General features: G+C 46.7%; 1 protein-coding gene across 1 annotated transcript; it reads left to right on the forward strand.

Moving 5' to 3' along the window:
• The first annotated feature begins 9 nt into the window (after window positions 1-9).
• CLIC4 (chloride intracellular channel 4) lies at window positions 10-25,736 on the forward strand. Its single transcript, XM_039733611.1, has 6 exons — window positions 10-196; window positions 14,014-14,123; window positions 18,651-18,776; window positions 19,579-19,685; window positions 20,845-21,026; window positions 21,804-25,736. Exons 1-6 carry the CDS (start codon window positions 125-127, stop codon window positions 21,966-21,968), a joined length of 762 nt encoding a protein of 253 aa, XP_039589545.1. The 5' UTR covers window positions 10-124; the 3' UTR covers window positions 21,969-25,736.
• Window positions 25,737-27,979: the final 2,243 nt, after the last annotated feature.

A 27,979-nucleotide genomic window follows, 5' to 3' on the forward strand; every position in this document is an offset into this window, starting at 1 on the left:
CCAGGCGCGGGGCGGGGCCGCTCTCAGTCGCGCGCAGGGCGGGTGAGGGGAGCGGAGCGGCGTCGCCGTCCCGGCTGTGGCAGCGGCGGGCGAGGCGCGGTTCGGGGCTGCAGCGGCGAGAGCAATGGCGCTGTCCGTGCCGGTCAACGGGCTGAAGGAAGGCGACAAGGAGCCCGTCATCGAGCTCTTCGTCAAGGTACGGCCGGGGGAGAGAGGAGAGGGGAGGGGAGGTGGGGCGGGGGAGTCTCGTCCCGTCTGGGCGCCGGGCGCGCGCGCGCCGCGACCGTTGGGCGCTCCCCCCGCCCCCTCCCTCAGCTTTCCCGCCCGGGGGGCTCCGCGTCCCCTCAGGCTCCGAGCCCCCTCCCGGCTCCGCGTCCCCTCCCGGCTCCCACGTCCCCTCCCGGCTCCCGAGCCCCCTCCCGGCTCCCGAGCCCCCTCCCGGCTCCCACGTCCCTTCCCGGCTCCCGCGTCCCCTCCCGGCTCCCTCGGGCCCCTCCGCGCGGAGCCCGCTCCCCGCCCGGCACGGCGTGGGGAGCCCCTCGGAGCTCCTCCCCGAACACCCCGCGGGCACGGGGGGCTCCGCTCGGGGCGGCTCCCGGCGCGGTGCGGGCACAAAAGCGGAGCCGAGGGCGTGTGCCCGGCGCCCGGGAGGGGAGTGCGGGAGCCGCGGTGAGTCAGAGCGCGCAGATGGAGCGGGCGATAGCGCCGGCGGACCGCAAGCAGAGTCACTTTTTTTTTTGGTGGGGGGAAAAAGTGCGTCCCGGATGCGTTTTGCTGGAAGATTCTCCGCCCGGAGCAAAGGGTGCCGCGGGTGCGGGGCGGCAGCGCTGGCACGGGGGAAGAGCCGAGCGCCACAAAGGATCGCCCTCGCTCGGCATTGTGTGCCCGGCCAAGCGCAGGAAGGCGGCAAAAAAGCAGCAAAACCACGAGTTACTCCTCGCTCCCCGCCCCAAAAAGTCTAGTTTTTAAGTGAATATGTAAAGTAACACCAGGTTTTTATCCAAACTAGAAGAATGGGCATGTTGTACTGCCCTTATCTGGCTAAGATACCATATGGTATCTCCACATGTTTTGCATTCATTTATTGCTGTATGATGCAATATTTTGCATCCTCCGGGGCTCTGGTGATGCAGCATCTTACTTTTACTTCATATCAAAAGTAACACCATTTACTCCGTGCAATCTTCTCTTTCTCTGCTTAAACGTCCTTTAACGAAAGCCTCTGCAGAAAAGTATTTAAAGTTTCTTCCAATTGCAGTGAGAAAATCAGAGATCTCTTCATCTGGGAACTTGGGAATTGTTTTGTATAAAAGCAACCATGACAAACATGAAAATTTCCAGCTAGAGTTTTGGAAATAAGTTATTAAATATCTTTTTTTTTTCTTAAATGATACTTTCTAAAAGTGTTGAATTTTCCCTCTTTTCATGCTTGCTAATAGTAGTATCAAGAGGCAGTAATGGGACCCCAGGGAGAGCATTGCAGTGGAGAATTCCAGACCTGATTTTGGTCAGAGTATTTAGGCTCTTAGTGTAGAGGTTAGAACTTACAACTGCAGCAATGAAGTTACAGATTACTTGGAATTATTTATAGCAGTGTATCTTTAATATAAAATACACGTTTATCTTCATCTGTCCTAAAGTTCATCAGCTGATTTTTCTTATTTTTAAAGAAATTTGAGCAGTGATTGATGGCAGAATGATTTGGGGGCAGAGGGAAATCAGCTTTGTGGGTGTGTTTAAAGAGAATATTTCATGCATGAGGAGTGGCAGGGAAGAAGCTGTAAAAATAGTTCTGAGAGAGATGTGTTCATTCTGATTAAATCAGAATTGGACCAATAAAGCTGTGAGATTATATGAAAGGGGGAAATCAGGGAATTTTTCTGTCATTTTCGGATGAAATTTCTTTATTGGCATGGGTTTAAAAAGGCTAAATTTTGGGTTTCAGTGAGGATTTTTTCCTCAAGAAAACTTTTTTCATCATTGTTATGGATGACTGCTGCATGCTGAGCACTGTCTGCCCTAAGGATAAAGTTCAGGTTAAAATAAGAGGTTATTATTGCCTGCCTTCACAATCTTCAGGTGAAGGTTATTTCCTATGAAATCCTTCAGATAAAGGACAACCCCCAGCCCAGCAGACAGACCAATACAGTTTTTTCACTGGGTGTTGCTGCCTGGCCCACACTTTATTGAAGCTGTTGAGGATTATCAGGACAGCTTTTTTGTAAGGCAAATAAAATCTTTTTCTGACTCATTTAGATGCTCCCTTCACAAATTGCTAGCAGAATGTGTTTATTGAAGAGAACCAACAGCGTCCGTCTAAAGGAGCACTAAATTTGGATTTTAGTAATTATTTTTTCCTCTGTGAATGGGACTCTCACTTGCAGCTTTTCCACGTGGTTGTAGGTACAATCTAGAAAAATAAAATCGGAAGTTACTGGGAGTTTCTCCAAGCAGATAATCACTTTTCAAGTGTCTGGGCTCTACCTGTGCCCTGTTAGCCAGGGAAGCTCTTCAGGCAGAGGTCGTGGAAAAAGTTCTGGCCCAAGCTGGAGCCCAACGCCCGGCCCAGGGGCGGTGACTGCATGACCTGAGCACAAAGGATCGTAGCAGCCAGAGCCGAGATGAAACAAAGGTAGGGATTAAAGCTTGAGAAACAAACCCGTGAAGCAGGAGAAAGGGGCTGGCTGTGTGCCCACACTGCGGGGTTTGAGCCTCGTTCAGTTGTGGTCAGTAACAAATAGGATGGGCACGGAGGAGCTCAGCTGGCAGTGACCCTGTCCCGGCGTTGTCACCAGCACATGGTGACGATTTTCCCCACCAGACGATGTATCAATCTGCTGTAACTTGTATTTTCTTGGTCTGTGAGAACTCCATGCAGGATTAGGGTACTTAGGTAAGAAAATCTGTTACAGTGGTGATTCTGTTTCTCGGTGTCACAATGTTGTCAGTTCCAGCACTTCTTTCATTCCAGAGCCGGGGGCTGCCTGTGGTCTCTTAACCAAGTGTAAATATTTTCCGAGTCTTTTCTCTTGAGAGCTGATTAGGACAAAACCCATCATGTATCTGATTTCATTTAGTTTCCTCGTCTGTTCCATGTTTTATTAACGAGGGAGGCTTCCATTGTCTAACAGGAATATTTTTCTGTGCCCTAGTGGCATTTCAGAGCAGTGAAGGCTGCATTGTGGTGAATGTGCTTGGAGAAACTTGAGCTCTGGGATTGGAGTGCAGCTCAGACTTGGAATAATAGCTGTGCTTTAGTTGGTGGTGTGTGGAATTTTATTGTAAATAAAAAACGTGCTGAGGTGACTTGGTCAAATAGGCCCAGTCACCTGTGGAAATCACAGAACAGTTACAAAACTGCCTGTGCAGCTCCTGCAAGGGAGTGTGTGAGGATGGAGCTGCTGAAAGCTCAGCCCTGGGCGTTCTGGAGGGTGCTCAGTGATTGCATCCTCTGCTCATACCGAGGTGAAGACACAGAGGGTCAACAAGTTCAGCGTTAAGGGAAACAAACACCAGACTCCACAAACAAGAAATTCAGAGTTGTGTATCTCTGCTGGCATGGCACGGGTTGGAGCAGATGTAGGGAGCCAGTGAGGAAGGTCTCCCTCTCCACTGGGTAACGTGTGTGTACTTGCTAATTAATCAGACCTTGGGTTTCTGGCAGCTCTCAAATAAGATGTCATTGCGAAATGGGGCACCTGTGTTGAAAATCAGATAGAGTCTACTATCTGTTTACCTCTGAGTTGTCTGTCAGTACAAAAGAAAAAGCTGTGATTTCACATTTAATAGATACCTCACAGTGACTGTAGCAGCTCTGGTTTTGTGTATCTGAACCAAACAGAGATTTGGCAGGTGACCTGTTTGTCTTGGGGTCTGTTTTGTTCAGTGCAGGGCTGGGGCAGGAAGGGGATGTGAGCATCTCCAGCAGCAGCTCCACGGGATGGATTTGTGTGGATTCAGGTCTGCCTTTGTCTCACCCTGTGCTCATTCCCTTATGTAAGCTGTGCTGTGCCACTCTGCAGCCCTGTAGCTCTGTACCTTGGTTTATAACAAACCATCCTTGAGCTTCTTTGTCATCAGTTTTTATTTTTTTGTTCACCCACAAAGTAGCTGTATGATTTCAAGGCACACCAGTACCAGGAAATAACAGGACTGGAGACATGCAGTGCTGCTTCTCAGAGATAGTCTTGGCAGGGTTATTGCTTGATAATCTTATTAGATAAGTCTCCTCCTTATGCACCAGATGATCCTTGGAGGGTTTGATGTAACCTCAGCAGCTGAGAGCCTCCTCAGCCTGTCTGTGATGTGTGTTTGGTGTGGACAGCAGAATGTCATGTGAGGGTTGTTTCTCGGGAGTGTTGTAAAGGAGCCCTTTGTAAACGAGGTGTAACCCTTCAGTTATATCCTGTGCTCAGTGGGTATAAATCAGGCCTTTTCCTTCTCTGGCCAGCAAACTGTAATTCCTTTAAATTCTGCCTGGGGAAGTCCTCACAGCCAGAAACATCCTCAGCTTTTTCATCTGAGTCTGGCTGCTGATGCAGGAACTGGTGCTCTTGGTGCAGAGTTGTTTAAAAGTACAGAGATGGTCTCAAGTGTAATTTTTTTTTTCCAAATCATTGGTAAGTAAGCTTAAAACCTTCTGGCAATAATTTCCAGAGGGTTAACTCATTTCCAGATGAGTTAGCTTTCCTTCAGTCAGGAATTGCTTCTGAGTAATGGTTGTATTCCCTGGCATCCCTTCTCCCCTTCCCAATGATTAACATCAGACAGCTCTGATTGTCAGGAGAACTTCTGTTTGGCTTTGCAGCTGAAATGTGTCTTAACACTCAAGCACTTTTCCTCTTTTCCCCTCAGAGGGTTCTAAAAACTCTGTGGATTCCCAGATTTCAGCTGGTGGCCCTTCCCAGGCTGAGGGCTGGGCTCTGTGGTGGTGCTTGTGAGTCACTCCCTCCGTGGGACACATGCCACGGACACATTCCTGCAGCACAGAGCCTGCTCCAAAAGCAAAGTCTGTCCTCCGTTTTCCCAGCTGGGATTTCTCAGGGTGTGCATTGAGGGCTTGAAGAGGAAGGAGAAGTCTGTGTGTCAGAGCACACGTTGTGGGGCAAACTTTAGGCCTGGAGGCTGCTGAAAGTCAGGGAGAAAGGAACTCTGAGGATCCAGGGCTTGTCCTGATGTGTGTGTGTCAGTCTGTGACTGAGTGAGTTCACCAAGCAGGGAAGGGCACTGAGCACCAGCATTCCTGTGGAAATGGGTAAAGAGAGTGAGATCCTCTTTAGAGAGAGCTTTGTGTGGCCGTGAAGATGCTTGATTGTTGAGAAATAAGGAGATGTGAGAAACCCTTACATCAACTTAGGGAGTGGGTGGGAGGCCCTGGGACAGGATCAGCACGATGAGAAGTTGGTGATCATCCCCTCGCAGCCTGCAGTGACTCATGGCACTGTCTGCTCCTTCCATGGCTATCCTGACCTCATCTTGGCCAAGGACAGAGGTCTTCATTCGAGGAGAAGCCTGTCTGTCCTGGAGTGGGAGAGCAGTTGGTTCTCTGGATGTGGATTTTTAAAGGCTGAGTTGTCCCTTCCAGGAATCTGTGGAAGAATCTAATTGGGGAATTCCTTGAACTCCAAGCTAAACAGTAAGCTGTATACTCTGGGAAGTGACTGTTGGACTCAAACGTTTGATTTTTTTAAAGTGTTCATTAGCTCAAAGGGACAAAAAAAAAAGAGCCCTGGACTGTTATTTTCTCACCAGTGTGTGTTCAGATTGTGTTTAAATGAAACATTTCTTGTGATGTGACAAACACAAGGCCTGCAAGCTTTTGTAACAGTGCCTGCACCAATCCCAGCTTCTGGCCAGGCTGGACATACCCCTTAAAAATCCACAAGAACGACTTTTAGGGCTGGATAACTGTACTTGGCAGTAATTGGATTTGTTGCCTTGTTTTGGTAGATGTTCTCTTTTCCCAGTGAACTGAGCAGTGCAGCTCTGTAAAGCCTGAACTGGACAGTGTGGGGGAAAACAAGGTGGTTTTTGTCTGCCAGGGGAGCCACTCGGTTTGTCTAAGACAACAAAATTTAATTAAGGTGGTGGCTGGTTGCAAATTGATGGTTCATGGAAAAATAGTTTACATCTGTATTTGTTATCCATCTAATTTGATTTTTATCTTCAAAGTTCTTGGTAAATAAGCCATAACAAACAGCTTATTGTCCTAATCAGGTTTGGTTTTGGTTTTTTTTCCCTGCATTTTCTTCAGTGTAGAATAATATAGTTTTAGTCTTAAAATAGATGCTAGGTGCTCCCTTGTGGTATTAAGAGTTTGTGCATATTTCAACAGTAAAAACACCCAAACCCAAAATTGTTATGTTGTCTTCACAGGAGTTTCAATACAGGTTTGACTTCAGGAGCTTTAAATCCTTTATTTAGAATATTTTTTTCCCTAAAAAAAAAAGGTAACAGTTAATTTTTAAACTTGCTTAGAGTAGTTTGGGGTTTTTAATTCAGGTCAAATACATGTGTGGCACAATCTGGATTTTTAGGGTCTTTACTTCTGCTCAAGTGAAAAACACAATCTAAAGTGCTGTTAATTACAAACATCTTTGTGTGGGAATTCTCTTGGAGTTCAGACTTATTCCTTGTATTGTTGGCCAGACAAAGGGCAAGGAACTTCGCCGAGGAAAGGAAATGACTGAGTTCTCCCCACTGAATCTCCATATTAGGTATAAACTAAATATAGGAGTGTAATCCAGGAGTGAAGTCATATCTGTATATTTTCCCGAGAAGAGCTAATGGGATCAGCCAGTGCTACTGGGCCAGCTCAGAGGTTTTTTGGCTCTCTTGGAGCTTTACTATTTTGGCTCTGGCCTTTGGAGAGCTGCTTTTCTGAAATAAAGGAAATAGCTTTTTTTATATGGTTTTATCTAAAAATAAAATCAAAGCAGGCCTAAGGAGGGTTCTGTGGCCTTTCAGGGAGCTGCATGAGGTGAGACACGGCGTTGTGGAGCTCGGGGAGATCAGGACAGGTCCCAGAGGAGGAGCTCGGGTCCCACCTCCCAGGGGAGCAGGAACTCAGTCAGGAGGGGCCTTTTAGCTGTGCTTGTGTTGGACAGACAGCAGGCCTCCCCCAGTCCCTTCACTGAAATAGAAACTCCAGCCCATTTCTGGTCCCAGATAATGTTTTTCCCCCCCAGATCCTCTGCACGTGTGCTGGTGCTGACGGGGAGCAGGCCCAGGGCTGCGCTGAGGACCGGGCAGTTTGTGTCCTCCTGCCCCTCTGAGGGCCCTGCTGCTCCCAGCCCGGGCTGGGGCAGTGCCCTGGCTGCACATCCTGCCTCGTGCCAGGCTCTGAGCCCCCAGCTGTGCCTTCTGGGCTGGGGTTTGACATCGAACTCTGGCTTTTGCTGCTCCCGGGAGGGTTCTGCCCAAGTCAGCTGGGCTGGGATGACCTGGAGGAGGAGGAGGAGGAGCAGCCCAGGGTGAGGCTGCAGCAGCCCTTGCTTGTTCTCTCTGCTCATCTGCCCAGCCCCTGGCTCATCTCTCTAAACGGGTTATAAATACCACAAACACAGCTCTCTTTTCCTGTCCCACGGAAGTGAGGCACAGTCTGAGGTTTATTTGAAGAACTCTGAAATGTCACAGATACAGCTTTGACTGGGTTCTTCTGAGCCCCAGTGACAGCGTTTGCTGTTCTTTCCTCTCACTTTGGTGCTTCATGATTTGGTGGGGGAGGTTTGCAAATGGGACTCTTGGGCTGTAGCCAAGGCACACACTGTACTTGAGCAAATTTAATAAGTCCAGGAAGAGAGAATCACTGTCATGAACAATTCCTGCTCTAGGTTTGTGTGCTGGAGACCCAAAGGCAACTTTCAGGCGGTGTAAGAGAAACCCTCAGTGCTGCAGAGTTAATTGTCTGCCAGCAGTTCCCTACCAGCAAATTGCAAGATTGTGTCAAGATGTTGCCCAGCACACTGCAGTCAGCGTGGCCCTGCTGATCCTGTGGGGTTGGTTCAACACCAGCTCTCTGTTCAAGGCATTGCCACAGCAGAGATGCCAGGCCTGTGCCATTAGTGAGTAATTGGATTTTCCTGTGCCAGCCCAGGAAGTGTCCTGAGCCTGTCCACAATAAACCCAGAGTTTTATGTTCCTGTCATTAAGCTCATTTCTTCACTGAAGAAAATGGTGATTTGTATTTAGAGCAGGTTTGGGGACTCTCCATCTGATTCTCCCAAAGGATGAGCATGGAATAATTCCTGTTCTCCAAAGGACTAGAAGCACTTAATTAAATTCTGCTGAATTGTGAATTTTCTTCCCTACACCAGGAGGATCCCACAGCATCTTCCAAAAGCTGTTCAGTGAGAACTGGGCAGTGATGAGCAGGAGCTGCAGGAAAGTGTGCAGGACAAGTCTGCTAATGAATTTTTGGGAGCAGCATCACAGCACTAAAAATAGCATCATCCCAAAATGGTCAGTGGCTGTGCCAGTGTGCTGTGTGACACAGAGGGGACTTATCAGAGAGGTAATGACTGAAGGGGCAGTTGGATGGGCTGGCAAACATTCCTTCCCCTGCTGAAAGAGCCACATCTCAGGTAAACACAGGCACTCGAGTGAATTATTTTGAAGTAGTTTTTGAGTTTAAAGGAATTTCAGCTCAAGTGGAACTTGGGTTGGTTACTAATGGTGATAAGGGTCATGAGAGGCAGTGGTAACTCAGGATGGTTTTGCTCTGGGTGTGTTAATGTCAGTCAACATATAGCAAATGTACACTAATTATCTTAGACTAATTATCTTAGAGAATTCCAGGTGTCAGCACTGACCTGATGCTTCTGTTTTCCATTTTCCTATGTTTTTCTCAAAGGAATGGCTATTTAAAGTAGCAGTGATGGCCTAAGTTGTTCAGTAGAGCTAAATTTGGGCAGGGTGTGGTGGTTGTGACTTGAGAGTTTACCTTCACACAGTGTTACCAAATTAAAAATTCACCTTCAAAAGGCCCTTCTGATGTCCTGAACCCTCTGCAGGATGTGCTGTTGGTTTTTCTCCCCGATTCCCACCTTTCCTGCTTTTGTTGCTGGTGGCAGGGAAGTTCTCGGGGCTCTCAGCCCCCTTTTTGTGCCAGCCCTGTGTTGCAGTGCTCTGTTCATGTGGCACAAGGAAAAGCCTTGCCTTGGAGGTCGTGGCTCCAGCTGTGCCCTGTCCTGGAGAGCCAGAGGTGACAGGAGGAAGTGTCCCTGTCACTCAGCCCTCAGATTAAATCTGGTTGAACCGGATTTAGTCAGGGCTGGACTCTGCCTTGCTCCCTGACCTGTTCCTCCCCTAAAAACAAACCAACTCCCTTCTCAAACTGCAGCTCGGGGAGGGTGGCAAGGAGTGGAGCCCTACTGCAGATAAGCTTTTCCAGCCCTGCACCTCACTGCCTCCTCGCTTGTTTTGCTCGTTGAATCAGAGGAGAGCATCAATATCCATCAATACTTGAGCCCCTGGGAGCCTTTAAGGCCTGCTTGGGTTTGCAGGGTGGGTGTGAGCCCAGAGCATCCCCGAGCTCAGCCAGCCCTGCCGGAGCACGGGGAGCAGTTGCAGCAATGGCACTGTGGGGAGCATTTGTGACATCGATTGCTGTCACTCCTTGCACGGCTGCAATTCCTCACCTCTTATCTGGAACACCCTCAGTCAGCACCACAGTTCTGCCTGTTCAGCTTGGCAAGATAAAGGTCCAGGGATTTGGGCTGATACAGGCAGAGCCTTTTCATGTGTGGAACATCAAACCACTCCTTTCTGTATCCTCTGCTCCTTTATCTCAGACCTTGGAGCTGCTGCAGGTTTTTCACTTGAATGCCTCTGTTAGTTCACCTTAAACCATTTCCTTTCAAAACAGTAATCCTTAAAGGATTATTATTAATTGCTCAGTTTTGGAATGAGCTTACTGCTCATTAAGCATGCAAGATTGATTGTTATCTGCTGGTTTGAGGCAATGGCTTTGCATCATGCTGGGTTGCTCATGCACCTTTCTCAGCAGGTTTGGTTTTCATTGTTAGAACTCACGACATATTTCAAGATTACTGAGTTCAGAATTTGAACATACCCTCCCTTTCATTTTCATTTCCCCCCAGTCTGTTTATTGGCTGGAAAATGATTCTTCTAGACTTTGCAGAGTGCAGCTTTCCCACTCGGGGGAGTGGGGATTGTCACATGGCTCCAGTCATTGTCTGGTGAAAAGTATTCTGTGAGATGCTTCTGAAATGTCTCTATCCCTCTTCATCCAAACTTCTTTTACCACTTCTGGTAAAGACGTCACATCTGGGAGAAATTCCCTTGAGAGTTTTGGGTAAATTAAGAAAAGGTCTTCTGGCGTTCTGCCCTTTCCTTTTGTTCTGTTTTTGCAGGCAGAGACTGAGCTGTGTCACACTGCTCATCAGATGCACTTTGACTTCATTCTTTTTCTGCAGTTATTTGATCTAACTTGGGAAACTTGTAGTGGGCTCCTTTTAACTGATTCATATTTGAAACAATTTTGCAGAAATCTTTGGGACCAAGGATTCTGGAATTCTCACATCAGTGCTGTATAAGAAAGGTTTTGTGCCCTTTAATGTTTCTTTGCTTGTCTGGCTTTTTGTTGGTCTTGCAACAAACTTCAGCACTCCCTTGCTAAGGTAAATCCACTCAGGCTCTCGTGTCAGGAGTCAGGTTAATTTTTATGCAGCTGTAAAGACAAACATTTCACAATTGAAATGGATTTTTTCCCTCCCCTTAGCTTGTTCAGCCACTCAAACAGATGTTTGATTACTTCTGCTCTCCGGGGTTTTGTTTTTTTGGACGCTCTCATTTGAATGAAATCACTGCTCAGGGGAAGAGAAAGGGAGGAGGTGGCTTCCCAGCTCAGCTCGCTCCTGCAGACACTGGGATAAGCAGATTTTGGGTTTTTTCCCTTTCCCAAGGGCTGCATCCTGCATGGGCTGGGCACTGGGAGTTGCCAGGATTGCAGTGTGGCTGTGATAAACCAGGCTGGCTTCTCAATGAGCAGCTGAGCTGTGTTACTGCCCTGGAACTCTCCCATTCTTGTTTGAACTTCCTTTCTTATTTAATGTTTCTTTAAAAATAGCTTTATTTGTTTTTGTGTGCTCTGCTCTCCCTGTGCCACGCCTTACAATGAACAAGGTCCTTTTTGCCACCTTCTCAGAGGTTTTTTGAATTCAGTTCAGTTTGTAGAGGGAACACACAAGTGAGAAATCCCATTTTCCTCATTGTGTGGAAGGTGTGGCACTTTTCCTCTGCCTGATCCTAACCCCTACAATTGAAAACCTGAAATTCAGTGAAATTAGATACATGGTGAGGTTTTTGAATACATATCCCTGGTGTGCAATGGTAGAATTGGAAATTAGCCCTAATTGCAGGCAGTCTGGCATTAGTAATATTACCAATATTACTGGTCATAAAGATTTTTAGAACAGTTTTCAAAAGAATTTGAAATAAAACCCCAGAGCTTCTTGGTATAGAATGTCTATAACCTTGTTAAATAACAAATAACCTGTTAGTACAAAGAAGTCAACATTTAATATTTGCTTTCCCCTGATGGTGACGAGGATTAGACACTGAAGAGATCCTGGAATTTTATGGCCTGAATTCAAAGACAAGGCAATGACAACAACAATTATTCTGTTATTAACCCCTGCATGTCAAATCATGTCAGATTTCAGAGTATTCTTCTAATATGCAAGGTTGAGAGCTTACAGCCAGCACAGCTCTTGTGGCAGAGGAAACCAGAGCCAGGAGTGATTCCTGCAGGAGCAGCCAGCTCAGTGGGGACCCTCTGGGCAGAGCCATGGCCTGAGGGGTCCAGAGCTGGCTGCTCCTGAGGAGGGGCCTCTCGGGCAAACACACACACAGCAGAATTCCTTGGCTCCAGAGCACTGCAGCCAAAGTTTCTTGGCGTTCTGAGTGCATTCCTTCTGCAGTATGTGCTCAGAATAACTTGGGACTTTTTGGAGCAGAAATGGGACAAACGTTTGCAGACAGGACAGTCTGGGCTCCCTTTGGGCTGCTGGGCTCTGAGTGCATCAGGGTTCACAGCACTGAGAGTTGCTGGGCTCTAATCCCCTCCTCTGACTCACATAACCCAAAAAGCCTGTCCTAAACTGAAGCAGATGCTGCTGCTTGGTCGTTCACTCTGAATGTTGCCCTTGTGTTGGGAGAGAAGGAAAGTTTCAGGATCAGTAAATGCATTTGACCTTTTTTGGTCACTTTGATTTTGGCTTAGGAGGATGGACTTTAATGAAAGCCACAGGTCAGCCTGAAATTTTAAACAACTTTTTGTGCAGTTCTATGATTTTAAAGTAGCTTTGGCTTGGATTCCAGTGGGCCAGGTAAAGTTTAATGGGACGGGGATTTCAGCCTGTGCTGTTACTGCAGTGTAACACAGGTTTTGAGGACTCAGATCAGTTCTGAGTTCAAGAATTATTTCTGCTTCAAAGCATGAATTACCCTGGGTAGTACAAAATCTGTGTTTTCCTTAGATGGGCTGCAGTGTTGTGTTTTTCAGTCCCTTTTTTCCAAAGGTAGATCAGACCTGACACGTGGCAGCAGAAAAAGCAGATGACTGTAAATCTATAATTTAGCTGTAGGAAATGTCAGTTCCAGTGTAAACACAGGGAGGGGGAGTTGCTGAAATCCAGCCTGCTGTCTGCAGGGACAGTGATGGGTTAAATATTAACACATTATCCTTTTGCTAGATGCTTCTAGAATCCAGTCTGCTGAGCAGACACATGACAGAATTTGAGACAATCCATTAACAATAATCTGCTGCACGTTTGACTTTACTATCCAAAGATAAAGCAGGCAATTTGTAATTTCTGGCAGAATAACAACTTCCTTTCTCTGCCACGTCTTCGTTAATGACACTAATAAAGGTATGAAGAAAACTGGCTGTATCTACAACCAGGTCTTGGGAAGCTCTGACAGGAGGGGCACTTGCAGGAATGAGTCCATTGGCTGTAGGAACAGTCATTAATTTAAAAATCCTCAACAGCTGTTAAGGAGACCCAGCTTTATCTGCAAAGGCCCCATGGCTTTACAAAACCCAAAACAGCTTTCTGAATTTAAGACAGTTTCACTGAAAGCTTTCTCTTTTCCTGGCCTCTGAAAATCCTGCTGTTACTCTTCTTAACTTTCAAAGTCTTTCTGAATTCTCCTCACTGTGATGATGAAAGAATTGGCCAGGCTTTGAGAATTGCATGGATGAAAATGGCTCTTGGAAGGACTCTAATAATAACAATAATAAGCAAAATCCATTGAAACTCATCTGATATAAAGTACATGTCAGGATAATCTGACATCTTTGGCTGCTTGAAGTACTGAACCAGTTGTCAGAGGACTGAATTTTATAACACAGGTTTCCAGGGCCTCATTTTAGCCCAGTAAAAACTAAAATTTTCCAACTCAGCAATGCATCCTTCATTGTCAGCGATGATGAGATGGGTGCTATCACTGGGAGCTCACTGCTGCTTTCCAATGGGCCTTTGTTGTGCTGGGACAAAGACTGATTGATAAATTGCCTATAAAAAGTGGCTTTGGGATATTATTTAATTGTCAGTGAAGTCTCTATGTACTCACAGCTCTGTCTTTCCTCACAACACCTGCAGCACAATCAGTGGTCAGTTCCTGGCTCCCTGGAGCACTGCACAGGCAGAGATAGAGGCACTGAGCTGGGGAGATGACTGCAATTAATCACCATGCCTTGGAGAAGAAACAAAAAGGATAAAAAAGAGCAAAGAGCAGCACTGACACTGGAAAGCTGCCATCAGAAGGTGTGGCTGCTAGGAGGATCTGTGACACTGCCAAGGGCACTGCAGCACTGGCAGTGCCACAGATCACTGAAATATTGCTCTGTACATTTTCTGAGCAGCCAGAGGACACGACAAGTAAAAACTTGCCAAATGTGGCAATTTCAGTTGTAGTGAGTGTGTGTTCCACTGCAGCTGTTGCAGGGGCACAGCCCTGCCCACGTTCATGCTCTGTTCTGCCCTGCAGGCTGGCAGTGATGGTGAGAGCATAGGAAACTGCCCCTTCTCCCAGAGGCTCTTCATGATCCTGTGGCTCAAGGGAGTCGTGTTCAGTGTCACAACAGTGGACCTGAAGAGGTAAGAAATGCTTCATTTATTGGGCCAGCAAGAGTTCAGCAGCCTTGGTGGAACAAAGCTTTGGCCAGAGCTTTTATGGCTCACAGGCTGGTTTTGTGAAATTAAAATCTGTCCTAATGATTGACTGTGCCAACCTGGATGTAAATGGTGCATTCATTGATGTTTAACCAAAAATAATGGTAAGTTCTCTTGAATTTGTTCCGTGATGCTCTTCTGTGAAACTCACACAAAGTCTTTTGTAACTGCATATTGACTCTTCCTTTCCTGACTTCACATCAAGATGCCCTAAGTGGGGACAGATGGACATTTTTAGTCAGCCAGCCTCTGGTCAAATGTCCAGTGATGGATCATTGTCACAAACAATGTGCAGCCTCCTCCTTTTCTTCAAGTTTCTAAGATCACTTTGGTTATTGTGCAATAATAATGAAAATTCCTGCCCATGAGGTAAATCCAAGTGAAATGGGTAGGAATAAAATGTAGAATATTGTGTCTTTGTTCAGTGTCAGCCAGGTAAGTCATGATGCTGTCACCTAAACTGCAGCTGCTCCTCTATGAAATGAGTACCTTGGTGGCTGAAACCAGTGAGCAGTGAATGCAGGAGTCTGAATTTCCTCAGGCTGGGCATTCTTTTTTATGAAAGTGCTAAATTCAGCAGGGGCCTTGTGTTTGCTTTGGGTGTGAAGTCATGTTTTCCCAGCACTGATGGAAAACTCTGTTGGTCACAGCTCTGCAGAGGGGAGGCTGCCAGTGCCTCCAAACCTGAATTTCAGGAATAAAGCCAAGAGAAACACAGTGTTCTGCACTAAATCCTACAAAGAAGGGGGAAATCACCCTGCTGGATTTAACCTCTTGGGATTTTTTTGAGGGAGGTGACTTGTTTGGGTTTTAAAAATCACTGGAGTTGCTGCTTCAGTGCTGGAGGGGAGTGTTAAAGGCTTCCATGTGTGGTGAGGGGCAGAAAGCAGCTTTTGTCAGCTCTGGCTGCATTTGGAGCTGCTCAAAGAGCTTTTCTGGCCACTGTGGGATTTCCCTGCAAACACTGGTGCTGCCAGCCCATAAACCAAACGTGTCACATCTTCCTGAGCCCTGCCTGTGGCTTGTGCAAAGCAGGAGCAGGACTGGTGCTGGTGGGCTCTTGCTAGGTTGGGATTTCCTTTTCCTTTAATGATGGGGTTGTTTAACCTATTGCAGTTCCTGGGCTGGGCAGGAGGAGGAGGTGGACAGAGATATTTTAGGTTTGAAAGGCTTTTTACTGCTGAACCAGTTTAGAGATCATTAAAATGCCAGATATTCCTGATGAATTGGCTTTATTTTGTGTCCCCTTGGCAACTTGGAGTTAATTGGATGGGGGAATGGGATGTAAGACTAACTTTTAGCCTATAAATTGGTTGCAGATGTTTAAAGTTGACCTTCCTTACACAAGGAAAGCTTTCTTTCAGGTTTTTTTTTCCTGTTGAGGAGGGGGGAAAACACAAAATAAGTGCAAAATGAAAGATCTGCAGGGGAATAGGTCAGATAAACCACTTTTGTGTTGTGCACTGAAGGGGCTCTCTGGGCAAGGAAACAAAGGATCACTGAAGCTAATTCAGCTTGGAATAGATATTGATATAAACTGAATTCCTTTTAGACTTTATTTAGATGTCCTTAAATACAACTTTAACTGTGGACTGCTCAATACCCAGTGGCAGAGCAGTGTAGCTTGCAGAGCATCACATGCAGCCAGTGCTTCATAGGAAATGTTTGCTGTCACATGGGGCTGTTTCCCCTTGTTATCACTGCCAGAATGATAACAGACCTTAGGTGGTGCCTTAATATTGTCACAAGAAACTGCTTTTGTGAGCACATTACTCAAGCCAGTTATCTCCTTTGCTCTTTGTTCCTGTTAGACACAAACTCAAAGAGCAGAGCAGGAATTGTTTAAAAAAAAGGAATTTATTTTGTTGGCCAAAACCAGAAAAAAGGCTTTGCTTTCCTCTGCCTCATAACGTCAGTGCTGCACAACAGCAAGGCCAGCTCTGTCTGTTTGTGAGCCTGAAAAGGTCATGGTTGGGTACAAAAGTTCACAAGTGAGGGACTTGGGACACAGGAAGGTCTGAGCTGCCTCTGCTGAGTGCCTTCCCCCAGGCTGCTCCGTGCTAACAAAGGCTCAGCTCTGCTCTCAGCACACAGAATGTGCACACAGGCAAGGCAGCAGGGCAGTCCCACCCTCTGCAAGGAGGCAGGCATTTCTTCCCTCTCTTTGGGCACACAGAGGCTTCATTCTTCCCTTCTGGGCAGCAGCATTTGGGTGCCCAGAGCTCTGCCTTGTTCTGGGGGCCCGAGCAGAGCTGCACTGCACAAACCATTTGTTGGCCTTGGAGCAGCACTCGGGGCCAGCTTGCCTTCAGCTGAGTGCTGAGATCCTGTTTGAAGCATCTTCATTTGGAGTTTTTGCAGTCCCTTTGACAGGCAAAACTTATAGTGGTATGGGATATTCAAATTAAATATTAAAGACCACCCAGAGGTGAATCCAACTTCAGCAGTGTGAAATACTGCTGAGGAACTGGGGTTTTACTGCTGACTCTTCCATGTACTCTTCAGATCCTCATTGCAGTATTTGTGTCATTTATAAATGTGTTACATTTGGGGGCTGGGTTTTGTCTGCTCTACAATAAATAATTTGCATGCTAATTGCTCTTCTGGCTTGTGGTAAAGCTGTGAGATGTTTACCTTAACTCTGAGGGTACTGATGGCCAGATAATTCATGTGGCCCTGCCTCCAAAACCCCTGGTAAACTTTGGGGTAGGCACAAACCATCTTGGAATTATTTGGAGTGGTTACAGAAGGGTTTTTATTTGGGTTTGGTTTGTTGTTTTAAGCTCTCCAGCTTTATCTCTGAAGGAAAACGTCACTCTTACAGTAATTGCCTCCTTGTTTGGCTGTTGAGGGAATTTGTACTCTGAGCTGTTAAGGCTGTTCCTGTCTGCTTGTGCTCCAGGGGCTGGGCTGGGATCTCCTGGCAGGAGCAGCAAACTGCAAGTGAAACCCTGAGCTGGGCTGTGGCATCTTCATCTCTGCTTTCTTGCTCTTGAAAGATGCAGGTGGCCTGAGTGGATGGATGAAGTGCTCTGAGATGCACTCTGGGTCTTTGGAAAACCTTTTGGGTGGTTCTTTGGAATAATCTGAGTTAAAACTTCCCTTTGAGAGTATTCCTGCAGATCCTGTGGTCTTGCCCCTGTTTGTTTTTAAAATAACATTCCTTTTGAGGAATTTTATCTGGCCAACATGGGGAACTGGAAGGGAGCCACGATGACTTCCTGTAATTGTTGGGAGTTACAAAGCTGTATTTAAATGAAGTGTTAAGCTACTTAAAGCATTACCCAATGATAGACTTTAAATCCTAAAAGTGAGAGAGTGGTGGCAACTCTTAGTGAGAAATAACTTCTCAGAAGCTTAAAAATTAAAAATAATTAAATTCTTGTATTCATGAGGTTTCTATCCCCTGGCTTAAAGCAGGGTGAAGTATGAAAATCACTTTTCTCATTCAATCTTACAAGCAAGCACACCTTGGCTCTATAAAAGGGGCAGCAGTGGGCAGGACATGAAATTCTGACAGGGCTTCTTATTTTTGTAAGAAATGGAAAACAGGCTAGATTGTAACGTGGGCTCAGCTTAGAGTCCAGCTGCCCTGTCAGGCCCTGCAGCCCTGGGCTGTGGCTGTCACCAGCTCAGCTTCCCTGGCTGCTGGTGTCAGGAGCATTTCTTGAAGAGCAGTTGCAGTTTGCAGTAAATGCAGCTCCTGCATGCCTGGAGCTGGCTCAGTCCCAGCTCAGGGTCAGGGCCAGGCTGGATTTGTCCCAGCAGGAGCCAAGGGGCAGCTTTGCCTTGGCAGAGCTTTCAGCTGGGCCAGTGTTTGTTGTTGCTGGGCCAGCAGGAGGTGGTGGCCAGGAAAGGTTAGTTAGAAATAGAGCTGGAAATGGCTGAAATTTCAGCTTTTTGCTGTTTCTCTCCTGAATAATCCTGATGTGGGATTGCTCTCCCAGGTGTGCTGCTCTTGTTTGTAAACACCTTTTTTCACTGGGGGCAACTGAAGCATAATTATAAACACAATGTTCAAGCATCTGTCAGCCTGCCTGGAACCAGCCCCCCTGAGCATGTAATAAATGCTTTATACACTGGGCTGGAGCAGAGCTCTTCTCTGCAGAGCAGCTCTGTGTGAGGGGGCAGGATTAGCACAGATTATGCTATATATAAACTCCTCTGTAGGGCTGGGGAAAGAGGGAGAGCATGAGGTGTGTGCAGGTATCCCTCTTCTAGTCAACATTGTACTGAGGTGAGAATCAACACAGCCAGAGGTAGGAGGAAATTGTTTTTAACTGTTTTAAATTCATTGTTAGCAAGTGTATTCAAAATGTTTAGTTGTAAGCTCACATTTTAGAAAGAAAACAATTTAAAACTGAGGATGTGGAAACCTCAGCAGTGCTTTTGTGGTCATAGCAATGAAATGCTGTCCCCTGCTTACTCTCCATGGGTTTGCATGTCACCCAGGAAACCAGCAGACCTTCAGAACCTGGCTCCAGGCACTCACCCCCCCTTCATCACATACAACGGGGAAGTGAGGACAGATGTGAACAAGATTGAAGAGTTCCTGGAAGATGTTCTGGCCCCACCCAAGTAAGTGTTAACCTGATGGTTTGTCACCTCACACCGGGGATTTCTGCCCCAACGAAGATGTTCTTCAGCATCAATAAACTGAAGACAGCATCAATAAACTATGACAAGTTCTTGCTTGTCATACCTTCTTCCCCTCAGCTCCCTCATCTTCAGATCAAAAACTGTTTTCTCTGTGAGATTATTTTAAAATTATCCTTTGTATACCCCAGTCATCCTTTCTACACTTTCGAACTCTTGGTTTTGGTGACAGGCACATTTGTGTCCAAATAATGCAAATGAAGATGAGTCTGCTGCACAAAGCTTAGTCCTAAACTGTAGTGAGAATTTGTTTTCATGTGTTCAAACTTTCTCCAGACTCTTGGCTTCCTACTCTTCAGCTGGCAGGCAGATCCAGACACTGCCTTTAACAGACTGAACTGTTTTGTCTTTTCAGCATGGCAAAACTTCAGGCTTTTGTTAAAAGATGTGGAGTCCCTAATTCTCTGATGCTAATTGCAATGGAAAACCCTGCATTTTGCTTACAGATGAGTGATGTGCCCCCTGGCAGCACTGGGCTGAGGGAGCTCTGGGGCCCCTGGGCTCCTCAGACTCTCTGCTTGTTCCAAGTGTCTCATCCAGAAAGCAGCAATGTGCTTTGGTGTCCCTCTGGAAGGTGCTGGCTTTAAAAACCTCAGTGTGTGGTGCTTCAGGAGCCAGTCTGGAGAAGGATAAATCAGTAACAAAATGTCATTTTGTGCTAGTTAACAGATAATGAGCACCATTGTGCTGAATGTGCTGAGATCTGCTCCTTGCTGCTTTTCAGGTACCTGAAACTCTCACCAAAGCATCCAGAATCCAACACTGCTGGGATGGATATATTTGCCAAATTCTCTGCTTTTATCAAGAACTCTAGACCAGAAGCTAATGAAGGTGGGTCACTGGGGGGACAGTCACTCCTCTTTCACTGTCTGCTGGTTTTCAGAGCAGCTGTGTGGGAAGTGTCTCCCTGACAGGTTTAGCTGCATGTTGGTGGAAACCTTAGAGTCTCATGAATTAAAATCTTATTTAAATTTCATGTCAAAGATTTCAACATTTGAAAGAGAACTTCAGTCAGAATTTCAGTGAGGTGTCTATGGTTTGTAAATATCTCTGGCACTGGATTTTCTCTGTGCAACAGCCACTCAAAACTCTTGAATGAAGGATAAATGTTTCAACATCCAGAAGCAAATTGCAGGCAGAGTTTGTGTCATGCCCCAGTGGTTGAATTTCTGCTGCTCTTATTTCACCCCTCTGGGACTGAGGGCTCCCACTCAGAGTTCTGAGCTAAGTTTAGTTTGTGTCACTGCCATTAAAGGATTAAAACCTTTCTGTGTGGAGGGAAAACAGGAGATTTCACAAGAGGGATCAATAAATGGTAAAGAACTCACAGCTGGGCCTTTAAGTAGCTCAGTACAAATCAATTTTGTCCTCAAAGTACTTAGAGGTAAAACCAAACTCGGGGAATCAGGGCTCTTTTCTGCTGCATTTCAAAGGGAGAGATGCAAAATATTTGTAAACAGTTGGGAAATAAACTGGGATTTTATGGGGTGTGCTGCCCTCTGCTGCTGCATTCCATAAACCTGCTGCTCCATTCCAAACCCTGCGTGTTCCAGCACCAGCCTGGCTGCTCTGCTTGGTCAGGGCTGTTTGCTGAGCATGTGACATTAACCAGATTATGTTTAAATGTATAGAAACCCCAGCATAGCTTAATTCTAATCAGTTTAAGCCAGTTAGGCGCAGTCTTAAGGAACTGACATAAGCCACTTTTTAAACCAAAAATAAACCCTTGTGGGCAGTCTTACAGTATTTTAAATTAGTGCAAACTCCTGTATTAGCCAGCTTTTAAATAACCTGTGTATGTGGGATATTTAAAGAGATTCTGGTCCAGTTGCAGTGTTCTGGTGAGCACGGAGGCACAACAACTGGCCAAGGGTTAGAACTCCTTCAGGGTAGCACGGGGATGTGGGGTTTGTATTTCAGCTCTGTTTAATAGTTTCATAATATTCAGTCTCAGTTTAATATTTGTTTTGAATCATGCCTTGCTGTGCAGCCTTAGAGCGTGGCCTCCTGAAAACCCTGCAGAAGCTGGATGAGTACCTGAACTCCCCCCTGCCTGACGAGATCGATGAGAACAGCCTGGAGGATGTCACCGTCTCCACCCGCAGGTTCCTGGATGGCAACGAGATGACCTTGGCTGACTGCAACCTGCTGCCCAAACTGCACATTGTCAAGGTAAAACCAAGGGAAAATGCAGCAGAAAATATCTGTGGTTTGTGGCATTCCCCAGCCCAGCTAATTGCAGCTGTCTGTAAGCTTAACTGCATTGTTAGCACCTGAATTAAAATCTTATTTAAATTTGATGTCAAAGATTTCAATATTTGAAAGAGAACTGTCAGCACCTGAATCTGTGCAAGGTTTGAGTCACTGACAAGGCTCTGAGCAGAGGTGTGAAGCTGGGGGCAGGCTGGGCAGCAGAGAGCCAAACCCCATTTCCCTGCACTGACCTCGTGCTCTCAGGGAGCTGCAGAGCTCACAAGGACAAGGAGGGTGAAGATCAGGTGGGCAGGTAATGGCTGAAGTGGGTGGCTGCTCACTTCTGCAGAGAAACTGCTCCAGGAAAAAGTAAATGACACAGTGGGAAAGAAAGGGATTGGGTAAATAACCAAGCTGGAATCTTGGAAGAGGCAGCCTGGGCCAGCCACAGGAGTGCAGATGTGCCCACATCAGTGTGGTTTGGTTCTCCCTGCCTGCAGTGGTCTGTGTCAGCTCGGTACTGCAGATGGAGCCACAGGCTCAGTTTCTGCAGGTGCAGAGGATTTCCCTGGCTGAGGACAGCCCCAGGGGGAGCGAGGAGGAGCAGCCAGGGCATCCCTCAGGAGCAGCCTCTGCAGGCTGCAGGAGTCATCCCAAGTGCCCAAGCTGGAAGTTAACTCCACAAGAGAGTGGCCAGGCCTGGAAAAGTGTTTTAAGTGAAGGCTGTAAATTCATAATGTAATTTTTTTTTTCCAGGTGGTGGCCAAAAAATACCGCAACTTTGAGATTCCCAAGGAGATGACAGGGATCTGGAGATACCTGACAAATGCTTACAGCAGGGATGAGTTCACCAACACCTGTCCTGGAGACAAGGAGATTGAAATAGCTTACAGTGATGTAGCCAAGAGACTCACCAAGTAAGCAGCACTTGCAAAGGATGAGGTCCTGCATATCCCGTAACAATGCTTCTAACAGACTGCTCTTTTCATATCAATAGCAATTGGTTTTTGCATGAACTCCCAGTTACTCCAAGTCACGTGGATAGACCAGGTACAGTAATTACCTAAAGTTTGCAGACTTAATTACAGGCTTGTTTTTCCTGACCTCCTCTCACAGCCTTTGCAGGTGATCGATGCACTCGTGCTCCTGTGGCACTGGGTGCCTCTGGATTCCTCAGTGTGAGGGGTGGGCTCGCCCCTGCTGCTTTGCTCTGTAAACATTTGGTCCATGATTTGGCCAGCAATTGGTTTAGGATCCTGTCTCACTGTATGGTACAAGGAATATTTATGTATTTTGGAATTTATTGCTTTTCCAGAAGATCTGTACACACCTGTCATGCCTGTGACACGTTGAACTGTACCTGCTTGTCTATCCTATTTACATAGAGAAGGGAACTTAGTGTCCAAAAGAGCCATTTGCAAAATATTTGGCAATGTTTTGTTGGTTTGTTTTGTTGTATTTTTAAAAGAATCTCTTGGATTTGAATTCATGATAATGGTTGAGAATGGACTCAATGTGAACCTTGGATTTGAATGACCTCAGCATCAGGGAAGTTTGAATCCAGGCTTGAGAGCTGGGGCAGGAAGCTCAAAGCTCAGAGCTGATGTTTATTGCATCTTCAAGAACTTGAGGATATTTAAACACCTGCATTGTATGAATTTTGAGTTGCAGCAGACATTTTATTGTCAGGATTTTCCATCAGGAAACAGCAGAGTTGGAAGCTGCCCTCTGTTCACCTTAAGAATTGCAAGTGGCTTTCTTTTTGGTAGTTAAGAGCCTTTTTGTTTTGTATAGGTATTTTTGGTGATTTTTACTTAAAAATCTGTTCTGTCATAGTCCAAATCCATGGAAACTGTAGTGTCCTAACTCTGGGTGGGGAATAGCAGTGCAATGATTAGTGATGCAAAATGGACTGAGAGCCATGAAATGGGAATTTTTAATGCCCTTTCTTCCCTGAAGAAAGCTAAAGTGACCTTTAAAGAGAACATTTGCCTTAAATGATAGTAGGGGTTTTTTTTCCAGAATGGAAACCTGGGAATTTTGTAAAGAAATGGTGGTGGAATCCAGTCCTTTCCATTGAATTGATCCCACTTGTTTCTGTGCACCTGGACTGCAGTTTTGCATACTTATAATCATTGCACTACTATACTTAAATCTTTTTACAGCAACGCTGAGGAATAGCACTACAATTTTTTTAAAAGCAATTTTCAAATGTTTCTAAACCAGGGAATAGTTTTCTTGTTTAAAATTAATGGTTTTGATGCACGAAATAAACTGCTAGGTTATTTTTAAAAGACCATCATAAACAACTCCAAAGAATGCTAGACTTATATGCCTATTTTTTTTGTAAAGATACTTTTATATTTAACTGATTTTAGAAGCTGGAAAGTGCTATTCCTGCTAGGTTGTTCTTGGAATATTTAACATTCTGCAATAACGTGGAAATGCTCACACAAACACTTTTATACACTAATTTTTTTTCTTTTTTTTTTTTTTTGGTAAAGCACTGGCTTTCTGGAAAGCAGCCTGACTTTTCTAAGCATCCTGCTTTTGCTGCTTTATGTACCATGGAGTTAGTTGGACATAGAAGAGGTAGAGAGCCAGATCCACATTGTGGTGCCTTGCCTTCCTAGAGCTGGAATTCCAGTATAAAGGCACTTAGCAATCCTGTCACATCTCTTTCAAAGGCAGTTCTCTTAGACACACTTAACCCCTGTTCTGATTTGTTACAGGAACCTTTAGGCACAGAGGGAAATCCTGGGGAGGGACCTGCTTAGGAGAGCCTTGACCCTTTGTTAATTACTGTCTCTAATTAATTACTCTAATGTCACGTTCCCCTCCTGGATAAAGTTCCTCAGCCATAAGAATCCTCTGCAGGGCTTCAGTCTCTGCTACAACGTGACATCTAGAAAAAGGAATGACTTTTTTATTTAGATAACAGCATTTTAACAACACATAGGGTGAAAAATCCCCAAACCAGCCCTCCTTGGCTTGGTGCTCGTGGCCACCACAGGGCTCACAAAGCTGTAGGAAGCACGTGATTGTGGGCATGTCTTTGTGCAGATTTTAGCTCTCCTTTCAAAACCAGATCAGGGTGGCCCTTGGAAGTTGTGTTGATGGGGTTGTGGAGTCAGGCTGTGCTCCCTTTGCCAGGGAACAACCCTGGAGTGCAGAGAGCACCCCCAGCCAGGAGCTCCTCCAACACCAGCTCAGGCTTCTTCTGACATAATCCATCCCCTCTGCTCTTCAGGCAGCCTTCAAACCCTTCCCCTTCAGTGGTTTGGTTGTGTCTGGGAGCTTGTAAACAGCTCCAGCTCTGTCTGTGGCAGTGCACTCCTTATCTCAGCACAGAGCAGCCTTTCCCTCCGAGGTGGGATTCCAGCAGCACCAGCTTGGCATGGCAGCTGTCCTGGGTGTCTCTGGGCTTCCTGCTGCAGTTTTGTTGTGGCAGGAGCTGCCCAGCCCCTCGTGGCTCGGGAGGGAGCAGCAGGCTGGTGCAGAGGAGCAGCTCCAGCTCCCTCGGTGATCCCTGCAGAGCAGCGTCTGCTGTGGGCACAGCACTTTCATCTGGCCCCAATCACCAGCTCCGCACTAATTAAAAAAGCCCTTTCATAACTATGTAAATTCTTGACTTCTGTCAACTTGTTTACAATCTGATCTTTAAATGCATTTTTAATTTCATCAAACAGCAATTAATCTACCCCCTGTTTAAATTTAAAATGCTGCTTCTAGCCCCTTCTCCAATTTAAAAACAGCAGTTACCCTTTCAAGTAGGCATTCCAGTTTGCAAGTTGGTTGCATGTATTAGCATGCTGAATAACTTACTTTATTCTCAAGCTGAAATATGCTTAAATTCACATTAAAACAGGTGACTTGTGTATTTCCTGAACACAAGGGGAAAATCCATCACCTGCACCCTGTTTTTGTGTGGGAGAACAGACTATCCTTGGGTGCATTTTTATTTTTTTTTCCCCTTAACAAAGCTTTCCTTCTTGGGGAGATCCTTGCTGTGGAAAGGCTGCCTGTGGAACAAGAGGCGTGTGGGACTTGGGGAACAATTCCAGCCCCTCCACAGCTTCCCTGTCCATCCCTTCCCTGGGTGTCCCACCAGGCAGCCCCAGCCCTGAGCTTTGCATTCTCCCATAAAATCAGTGTTTTCTCCACACTGGGCATGTCCAAACTGATCGAGAGCTCCGTGATAAGGGGAGAGATGTAATCAAATTTTTATGCTAAAGCAGCAAATTAGCATTTGGTATCAAAGGAGCACAGACAGGAGTAAATGGGAGCTGCTGGAGCCAAACCCACTGATGCCTATCTGGGTGCAGAACAAAAAGTGGTGAAGTGCAGCCAACTCTGCTGCTCTCCCTTTGCCACTCAGAACCACCTGAACCCATGCAGAGAATATTTTTCAGGAGAAGGCTGTAACCCAAGTGAGAAATGCTCCATCTGCCTCAGAACCTCTGCCACCAACTCTGAGTTGGGTTTCTGGAGGGGGTGGGAGCAGGATGAGGGATGGAGACTCCCGGGACAGGACATCAAGGATTGGAGTATGGTTTGCAGAAATACTTGAAGAGTTGATACAATTTGTTGTAGTTTGCTTATGTCTTTCACTTTCTGGAACATCTTTTACAGATATACCAGTATACTGCTGGCAGCTATTGTTAAATAAAATTATATTTTCACTACCAAGCAGATCTTTCTCTTATTTCTGAACATTTCATGTGCAATCCAGGACTGCAGGGTGATGGGCTGAACTGCACAACACAACTTGCTAGGAATTATGTTCTCCATTTTTGGCCTTCAGGTTTAGGGTTTTTTCAGTGCTGATGTGATTTAAGGCAGAATTGATGTTATTTCTGACATTATAACCAGCTGTGGTGCCCCAGAATTCCTGGGTTTCAGAGCTCTTGTTCTGAGTTTCAGATGGGTTTCTTTGCTGTCTCTGCTTTCCGATGAGGTGCAGCAGCTCTGGCAGTACCAAAGGGTTTTAATCTGGGTTAGTGTTTTTCCAGGACTGCCAAGAGCTGTGACTGAGCAAGCTGGGGTCGTGATGGCAACCTTTGAAAGTAATCAGAGTCTTGGAGGTGAGTTAGTCACCAGGTAATTAATGACAACCTTAATTTCAGGGGGATGCAGAGCCTGGTGAGCAGTGGGGGGAGCAGCCCTTCTCCCCACAGAGCCTCCTGCCCTGAGCTGCCTAAATTTGGGATGAGCTCCCCAAGCTGCTGCTGGACGCTTTCCAGGGCTGGGAAAAGGGAACTCATGATTCAAGAGAAGAACTGCTGTGTTCTTACCACTGGACAGGGAGACGAAAACAGCTGCTAAACAAAGATCAAACATGTGAACTTTATAAATAAACAAACAAAATTGATGCTAAGGGACGTCTCAGCTCCTTTGCCTAAGGCAAAGGGCTTGGCAGGACCTCGGGAATGACTTTGTCAGTTTGCACACAGAATTGTTATTTTAAAGAGGCTGATTAAAGTGATACTGCTCCTCTTAATGAGTCTGAAAACATCCCTGTCCACACAGGGGGAATGTGGGGGAGAGGAGAAATCGTTTATGGGGCTGAGCTCTGGGTGCAGAGCACAGCACTGTTCTAAATCTAAATGATCCCCAGTGATTAAAAATGCTGATTGGGGCAGCCAGACTGAAGGGTTGAGAGGCTGCCAGGGAGGAGCTGGGGCAGGGCCCAGCAGCAGGGGCTGCTCTGATCTGTGCCCTGCCAGGGAGGTGGCTATTTCCCATCTGTAGCTGCAATCATCCCCCTCTGAGAGCCGAGTGGGGACCCTGTGGAGTCTACCCTGGCCCAGACTCTCACGTGGAGTCCCAGCACTGCTGCACCTCCTGTCAGGAGCTCCTGGGGTGCAGAGGGGACCTGGGGTCGCTGCCCTGGAGGCTGCTTGAGGACAAGGCCACGTGCTCTGAGGAAATGGGCTTTTCCTAGCAGTGCTGCTCACAGTGACTCCAGCTCCTCTGGCTGCTGGGAGTGAGCCCCAGCAGGGTCCCAGAGCTGTGAGCAGCCAGCCCTGCTCTGTGCCTGGGAGCTGAGCTCTCCCATCCAGCCTGCCTGCCTCGCTCTGGGTCCATGGAGGTGTTTGGAGCTGGAGAATGGAGCCTGAGCTGTTCTTTCTGTCACTCAGGGCACCTGGGCAACCTCAGCTGCTCCTTGGGTGCCAGGTGGCATCACCTGTGGCCCAGGAGCCCAGGCAAGGACAGAGGGCAGGAAAGTGCTGGGAGCTTTCACAGCTCCTGCTTTTGGTGATTTAAAGTGTGGGCAGGCATGTGCTGCTTCAGCTACTTCTGAGTTTTAACTTCTTCAGGCAATAGCTCTTTCAGGGACTGGCAGTTCCTGCAGTCTGTGTCTGGTTGTTTTTTAGGGCAGTGGTTGGCTCTTCATCTTGCTGCACCCACTCACCCAGGAATCACATCCACAACAGCACAGGAACGTTTACTGCAGGCTCCGTGCATGGCCTTGGTGGGTTTGAAGTGTTCAGGGTGAGATTTCTTCATGGGGCTTTAATTTCCCAGCTCTTTGTGGCCTTGGAGCCAGAGGCAGCAGCCAAGGAGGAGTGTGAAATAACGCTGCTCTGACCTTTGGGTGAGTTCTCGGGGAGGTTCCTTGAGGAGGAGCTCTGCACGCTTGCAGGCAGCCCACAGATGGAGACTGTGCCCGGCTCCCTCCAGGCACCAGCTGGGGCAGCCCAGCCCAGGCACTCTGAGATCCTTTTGTCCCAGCGGGCAGTGAAAGATGCACATGAGCAAAGCTGCTCACAGCGTGACTTGCCCGAGGGGCCGTGATCCAGAGGCATCAATGGCCAAAATCCCTCCTCAGGCTCCTTCTGGCCTTCCCCTCCAGCCCAGACTTCCCTCATGAGCAAACCTTGCTCATCTTTCCCATGAAACTCCCGGGTTTGCCGTGGCTGCTGCCCTGG

This window comes from Passer montanus, unplaced genomic scaffold (genome assembly GCF_014805655.1).
Source record: "Passer montanus isolate IOZ18808 unplaced genomic scaffold, ASM1480565v1 scaffold89, whole genome shotgun sequence".
NCBI lineage: Eukaryota > Metazoa > Chordata > Aves > Passeriformes > Passeridae > Passer > Passer montanus.

Excerpts from the sequence above, each read along its gene's own strand:
- CLIC4 (XM_039733611.1), top strand. The coding sequence starts at position 125 with ATGGCGCTGTCCGTGCCGGTCAACGGGCTGAAGGAAGGCGACAAGGAG. Across the intron at positions 197-14,013 it reads TCATCGAGCTCTTCGTCAAG|GCTGGCAGTGATGGTGAGAG; the intron begins GTACGGCCGGGG and ends TCTGCCCTGCAG. Across the intron at positions 14,124-18,650 it reads ACAACAGTGGACCTGAAGAG|GAAACCAGCAGACCTTCAGA; the intron begins GTAAGAAATGCT and ends CATGTCACCCAG.